This window comes from Solenopsis invicta, chromosome 7 (genome assembly GCF_016802725.1).
Source record: "Solenopsis invicta isolate M01_SB chromosome 7, UNIL_Sinv_3.0, whole genome shotgun sequence".
NCBI lineage: Eukaryota > Metazoa > Arthropoda > Insecta > Hymenoptera > Formicidae > Solenopsis > Solenopsis invicta.
In genome coordinates, this window is record NC_052670.1 from 16,097,448 (window position 1) to 16,105,209 (window position 7,762).

The following is a 7,762-nucleotide window of genomic DNA, read 5'->3' on the forward strand; positions in this document are numbered from 1 at the left end:
ACATTTTTACCTAAACGTAATCAGTGTACGGAGTGACCTTCCGTATACAACAAAACATAGGGAGCTATTAATACTAGAAATGATAATTCTTGGAAAATGATTTTGTTTATGCTCTTTCGGTTACCCGTAAGGCAAAAATGGCAAAAATCTGTCACTAAGTCTTATATATATATATATATATATATATATATATCTTTTTCTATGTACTCTTTTTTCGTCCATCTGATTAACAAAGTGTTTTGTTAAGCAATTTGTTCGTAATTCTTCTAGACGGATCTTTGTCAATAATGTCGTATATAGATTAGTCAGAGAGCATCTCTTCTCCTATATATGTAATGCTGTTTATTTTAACACGACAATTGCCTTCGTTTGCCCGCGTGAAGAGGATGTCCGAATGCTTTCTCACGAATCTTTTTGTGTAGTTTAATCTTTTTATGACCGTTGCCTCATTGTCTTTTAATTTTTCATCTACGCAAGATAATTTACTGATACTATTTATCGCTTTGTTTTTTATCTTATTCTTAAAATTTTCGCTATAATATACGTACGTACAGTCTTCTCTAGATGTTTTATAAATTTTATAATAGTTCTTTCTTTGTGTTTATTAGTGAAAAGTAGTTCAAATCTATCGCCGGGTTGTAAAAGATATTGTACCTCATCAGGGATGTCAATCTTAATAATAAACCATTTATTAATAAGCCATTTATTGATAAACTATTTTTCTTGTTTTTCAACCAGCACAGACTCCCGTGTCTTTATTTACATTTCTTTGATCCATCCAGCCATGAATTTTCGCCAGGGTAGCTCTTATTGCGAACTTATCGTCATCACGATAAGGTTGGGGGGCGATAATTCGTAGGGGCGATGTCGAGATGGCTTTCTTCTCTGTGCAGGACGAGTCTTCCGAATGTGACGACACTTGTGACTCTTGCTGCTGATTTTCCGGATTAATCGTCTCAAAACGGATTCTTTGCGTTTCCACCCTCAAAACATTACTCAAATGACTTTGAAGGTCACGGTTGCGGTGCATGATAATGCTCAATAGATCTGTAGGAACAATCGAGAAAAATTAGAAACGCGTCGGAAATAACGTGAAGTGGTAAATCTCTCAAGCTAGTATTTATCGAGGGATTTATCATTTGGATATGAGGATTATGAGGAATCGTGGGCGAAAAATGTTTGTAGTAAGCTTTGCTTTACGTCGAAAGGGGCAGGATGCAAGTGCAAGATCATAGTGCAAATCTGTCTAACTTATATTCCTCTTTCTCACATCTTTGTATTAATATCTAAATCAGACTTTTTATTATTATTTTTTTTTTTTTAATTATGAGTTTTTACAATCAACAGAATAAATCATAGCTCGTTTATTTCTCAAGAGATTAAAAAAAGGTAAAAAACAGTCTAGTATTTTCCAAGAAAAAGTTACATAAAAAAAAACAATTTCATAAAAAAAATTTTTTTTATTCTGTTTTTTTTAATTACGAGCTTTTAAAACCACCGAATTAAATTATACTCTGTTCATATTTGAAGAGATTGAAAATAATTATTAAAAAAATAGAACATTTCCCAAGAAAAAGGTGTTTACATAAAAGTAAAAACAATTTTATTAACAAAACAGTTTTTTATTTTTTTTTTTAATTATGAGTTTTTAAAACCAACAGATTATATCAATTATAGTCCTGAAGAGGTTGAAAAAGAATAAAAACGTTTGATAGAAATTGTATTCTCTAAGAAAAAGGAACGTAAAAAGAAGGAAAGAAACAATTTTACAGTAAATAAACTTTAAAGATTTCAATGTTATCAGATAACTAAAAAAAAGTTTGGGTAATATGGTTTTTTATACAAATAAGGAAACTGTCACGGGTGTCCGTCGCCAATTTGATTCTCTTTAAAATATGTTGTTAAACACAAAAATTTAAGAGACCAGAGTAATTTTTTATATGGGCGGAATTTCATGTTTAAGGTGAAACACTCCTTTGAAGAAAAATGGTATTTTTTTTCGAGACCAATATCGTTGAAAGTAAAAAAGATAAAAAAAAATTTTTTTAACAAAAGTTATACAGTTTTAAGAGTACTTTAATGTTGTAAAAAAATTTTTTTTGTTTTCAACAAAATATCTACAGCAATCAAAGCTTTTTTTAAATGTAAAAAAAATTGTTTTTCGGCCAAATTAAAAGTTTTTTTTTCAAATTCAATCATATATAATAAAATTTGAAAAAACTTTGATTATTAGGGGTCTTTTAAATTTTCGTATTTAGCAACATATTTCAAGAAGAATCAAATTGGCGCCGGACATTCGTGACAGTTTCCATGTAAGAATAAAAAGTTTCAAGAAATTTTGCACATGTCAGTGTATTGACTGATGGACTGAAGCTAGAAAATGTGTTATGACGTAAGGTTTAAACCTAACAACTATAAAACTTATCATAACGGTGCAATTCACAAAAGTGTCATCAAACTTAAAAAACAAAGTTTTTTTTATTACTTGATATTTGACGTCACAATTTTACATTTCTCATAATTATTTATTCTCTTTTAATTCGTTTATTTGAAATCAAAGCCACAAAGGTACTCTAGGTAACAAATTAAACATAATTTTCAAACAGTTTTTTTTATTTCTTACCCGTCCGTTTTTAACAACGGAGAACTATAATCTTTTTTTTTAACATTTAAACGTATTCCAAAATTTAACATGATTCAAAATGTGCAAAAAGTAATTTACTTTAAAAAAATTATAAAGTGATACACAGATTTATATGTTAAAATGCACCCTCCTTTTTAAACGTGCATTTAATATTTATCTTTCAGTTTTTTTTTCCAATTTCAAGAGAACTTACGAAAATTTTCATCACGTGCGACGTAACACGAAAGACTTCTATAACGAGAATCGATCGCGTTTATGATTCGAATTGAAAATGTATTGACGTGGTACTTGAAGAGGCAAGCACACAGGTCACTTGCAAAAGAAAGATCGGACCCGCGACACAAAATGATTTAACACTCGACACAAAATAATTTAACACTTTTTTATAAAAGAAACTAGCTTTAATTCAAAAGCTGAATGCAACGAAATAATCAGCGGAATCATTTAAATGTCAGCTGTTAGCTCCGCGTCTCGAACAAGATAACAAAAATCGGCCCCGCGCCTCTCTTGTCCGATCGATCGATCTTCCTTCGGCAAGCTTCTCAAACTCGGCCGAAAAACGAGCACAACAGTATTATATGTTATCGCAAAAATTATGATAAGCGTTACGACCAGGGCATGTACCAGGGAACTTTTCGAAACAGATTTCGTTCGGAATTATTCTGTTTCCCCTAGAAGACACAATAGAAATTTAGGGAATGACTGAACAATTCTGGTCGGAATTTATTCCAATCAATTTCATAATATTATACGTACTCTGAATCGCAAGAATTCGATGAAACTTTAAAATAACCATTTAAAATAATAATCGCTTGAAATAAAATATAACATCTCGTAATCAAATGCATTTTTTTTACCTCTTCTACATTGCACGACGATTCTTTGGTAATCATCCGGGGACATACCGACTTTCCACGAATAATTTTCGCTGAGCCATGAAAGTGTCCTGGCTCGGGGCATCTGCTCCGAAGCATATCTCCCACATTTCGTACCATTTTGAATGCGTCGGCGACGAGCGCGCGAAGTTTCCGCAGATGGAAACTTTGCTGCAGGTACCATTCTCGGTGCAAGAATCCTGAAAAATGAATTTCGCATTACCGGTTTACCACGCTATTTAATGTTGTTTAATGAAGACATAGAAAACAATCAACATTGCAATCAAAATGATATATTCGTATATGACAAAAAGGAAAAAGAGATCTAACAAATTTGTAATTAATTTAATTTGTATTAAAATGCAAATTAAATAAATCACGAAATTTTTAGATGTCTTTTTTTGTTTTAATAGCGATGAAGAATAATAAATACACCGGAGTAAGCTCGTTGCGTGTTACGAAAATAAGTAATTGAAGATAATCGTACTTTTCTAATTTATTTCAGCGCGTAGTTCGAAAGAATTGAAAATTGTAAAATTATACAAAATATTATTTCAATACCAATATTTTACTGTGACCGTATGGCTCATTTTTTATTTAAATTGTTGAATACAAATCACGTTCTTGAGTCTCATGTGCCTCATAAATATTATTCAAAGAAAAACTAAAAAATACAAGTCAATCAGTAATTTACAAGACATAAATAAAAAACAAAAAATGCTCGGGTCGTAAGTATTTTCTGATTAGGTAAAATTATTATTAAGGACTAAATAACAAATTATCGTAAATTTTACATGATAAAGGCATCTCTTGCTTTAGTAGATAATACTAAATAATTATTAGTTGTACGGAAAAAAATATCTCCGAGTCAAATGGATTCGGATTCAAATACCGATATGCATTTTAAATGGTTTAAGAATTTTCAATTTATGAAGCTTTACAAAACAAAAAATATGTTTCCAATTGTACATATAATCATTCTAATAGTTTCCGATACTTACAATTAATTTTTAGAAGAGTAAAGGGTATTATGGCTACTGTCGAAAATATGGCTACCCCTATTATCTCCATTATTAGGTAACGTATTCTAACAATTGCTTATGGAGTTATTCGTTTAATAGCCCGTCGTTTTTTAGTGATGCTAATATGTCAATACATAATAACTGGCAATTATTATAAGGCATTTTTACTTTTAAGCACTTCTAAACTTTTTCAAAGTACACTTTTAACTTTTAATTATATATACTTTCTCGTTATTCTAAAGTCGAGTGTATTATTACATGTACATACACTCAAGTGTTTTTTGTTATTTAACTTTTTATTCAGCTGTACACATTTCGCGTTATACAAAGTTAAAACAATAACGTGGAATTTTGTTAATATGGTTTCTTAAGCGAAATTTTTATATTGAAATATTTCTTCGATAAATCGATTGTCATTTTAAAAGGCGGTGTTTAGAAACAATAGAGACATTATTTTGTTCTTGTTGTTTAATGTTCAACAGGAATAAAATAATATTTTTAATGAAATTTCTAACAGTATTTCTAAAGTTTCTGAACACAGGAAAATTCTAAATCAAAAAAATTCTAAACAACGGAAAATTAATAATATGTAATTTTGTAACAAAGTATTGTGTTTATTTTAAACTAAACTAATTTTCTAAAATTATTTTTATGGATAGCCATATTACAGCTACTTTTTTTCTTCAGCCACCGATTATGCAATGCATTAGACTTTATAAATAAAGACACGTCCTAAATAATATTTTATTACTTTAAGCCTGTCAAACAACACTTTGATAAATGTAATCGTTCAAGTTTCAATAGAAAATGTTAATTATAAACAAAGTTATTCAATAAAATAAAAATGGGTGTCATATTACCCTCTTCTTCTCTAATATTTGAGTATTCACGTCTTTCAATCCACATATTTCCTCTTCTAGTTCTGTCAAAATTAACTTTTCCTTACTTATAATCGAGAATGCACTTCAAAAACAAGTCATTTTACCTGATATTACACAAATTTTAATTCATAGATATTTTGGCATTAAAAATAGATCTTAAACTAATATTTCCTCTTTCAAATAAACTAAAACTATTTCTACTTTTTTTATAAAGACAACATGATGGATTGATTTCAAGTTTATTATATGTATTTTCAAGAATATGTAAAATAAAAATTGTTAAAAAAGGTATTAATTTGGGTAAAAGATATAAAATAATGACGAAGGCTTCTAAAAAAAACTTGCTTTTTTACGAACACTATAACTTAATTTATATTCTAAATAGACATATACTAAAGACATGGAAGATGGGAAATAATGCATTATAAATAACAAGTTGCCCTTTACTTTTATTTATAATAACGAATAAATTAATAAAGACGTTTAATTTTTCATAACGCTAATGTCAACGTCTGGATTAGGACAATCAAAATTTTGACAAATAACTTTTTACTATTACTTAATGAAAGAAATAAATCGTTAGTAAACTCGTTGCGTAACTTCTTTTCATAATAAGTGGCTTGTCAAAAATGATTAATCCAACCCTGACCTTATAAGAAGTTGCATAACGTCCTCACCAAATCGCTATTATAAAAAAAGTAGGGATGACGTAATAGCGTTACTCAACTCATTACTTCTCTGACTAATTGTACGAATATGCTAAAATAGAAGTCAATAATTTCTTAAATGTCATATTTGCTCCTTCGTCATTATTTTATAATCTTTTAAATAAATATATATTTTTTAACAATAATTTTTACATTGTTAAAGATACATAGAACATATACAAATAAATATACGCTAAAATCGCATTAAAAAATAATATTTTCATTATATTATTGATCTAATGGTTTAATGATTCAAAATATTTCAACTTGTTTTTCAGAAAATTTTTTTTTGCGTTACTTATGTTATCTGTTCTGAGCGATTTAGGAATATATAATTAAGAATTAAATATCTTACAATTAAATGCAAAAATGTCATAATATTATATGAAAGAATATTCAAATTCCATTTGATTGAAATGCCTCATTTACATAATAATTTATGCAAGTTTGTTGATACGATAAATTTTTAACGAATTTTTGCTACGACGAATAACATTAAATCTATGGTAAAATATCTCAATTGTATATCGCTGATATTGTATGGTCAATACATATACAAAAATGTAAAAATAAATATGAAGATAAATAAATCTAAAAAAAAAAAAAATTATATGTGCACATTATATACATACATATATGTGCATACTTACGGAACACGGTGCAAGATGAACTGTCACTCAACGTCGTCGTTCCTTTTTTATTGATCTACACGCGCCGATGAATAGTCGCAAATCGACTAAATTGCTCCGTGTAATCACTATGTTATATTCGTAAAGTACACGAGACGAAGGCTCGAATTTATTCAGATGTATTATGGCTGCTTTCTTTTTAGAGGATACAGTCGACACTTTTGACACAAAGCGACACACGTCGCTTTCCGTTTGATACAAACTCTATCGATACTTTTCGACTCTACTCACGAGGAGAGTCTGAGTGTTCCACTAACTATGACGACTCTCTGAGTTCGAGTGTGCTAACTTGTGTCGATTTGTGTCTTTTAAAAGGAAAGCGGCTTATGTAAAGATGACGAAAGGGACGACACGTGCGTCCCCACCATGATAACCTTCCGCCGTCACCTCCACTACCACCACCACTACCACCACCGTGACGGTCGTTGAACGATCGTTGACACGAGTTAATTTGGAGTATGCTTATACTTATTCTTTACTCGGTTGATGTCTATGCTGCGCAGTTTTATCTCTAATCGCTGTTTTAGGTATAACAGTTTTTATGAATAAACACCAGCGCTCGAGCTTTTTGCGAACAGACACCAGCATTCCACGCGTACGTGCGCGTGAATATTTGTATCGCGCTATTTATAGTAACACAAAATATTACTACTTCTATTTAACGCGACACAATAATCTTGAAATATTAATGCGAGCGCGTTTGATAATTTTATATATTTCGAGATATTTATGCGTCATACCTTGCGCGTATGAAGGAACAGAGAATGTATATAAGGATAAAAAAAAGAGAAAATAGTAACGGCACTATTATAAATCGATAATGGCAAATATTCTAACTTTTAATTTTCGCGGCAAAAGAAGAAGAGAAATAAAGTAATAAAATTCTGTTGGAAAAAAAAACGCTGGCACTATCAATGTCGCTGGCGCAACCGCTAAAGTGGAGG

General features: G+C 30.0%; 1 protein-coding gene across 1 annotated transcript; it reads right to left on the reverse strand.

The window, feature by feature from the left end:
* Positions 1-687: 687 nt before the first annotated feature.
* LOC113004777 lies at positions 688-7,181 on the reverse strand. The gene is made up of 3 exons (XM_026139083.2): positions 6,780-7,181; positions 3,502-3,719; positions 688-1,047 (listed from the first exon to the last, which is right to left on the reverse strand). The coding sequence occupies exons 2-3, from the start codon at positions 3,701-3,703 to the stop codon at positions 731-733; spliced, it is 519 nt and encodes a 172-aa protein (XP_025994868.1). The 5' UTR covers positions 3,704-3,719; positions 6,780-7,181; the 3' UTR covers positions 688-730.
* Positions 7,182-7,762: the final 581 nt, after the last annotated feature.

Excerpts from the sequence above, each read along its gene's own strand:
- LOC113004777 (XM_026139083.2), bottom strand. The coding sequence starts at position 3,703 with ATGGTACCTGCAGCAAAGTTTCCATCTGCGGAAACTTCGCGCGCTCGT. Across the intron at positions 1,048-3,501 it reads CGTCGTGCAATGTAGAAGAG|ATCTATTGAGCATTATCATG; the intron begins GTAAAAAAAATG and ends TTGTTCCTACAG.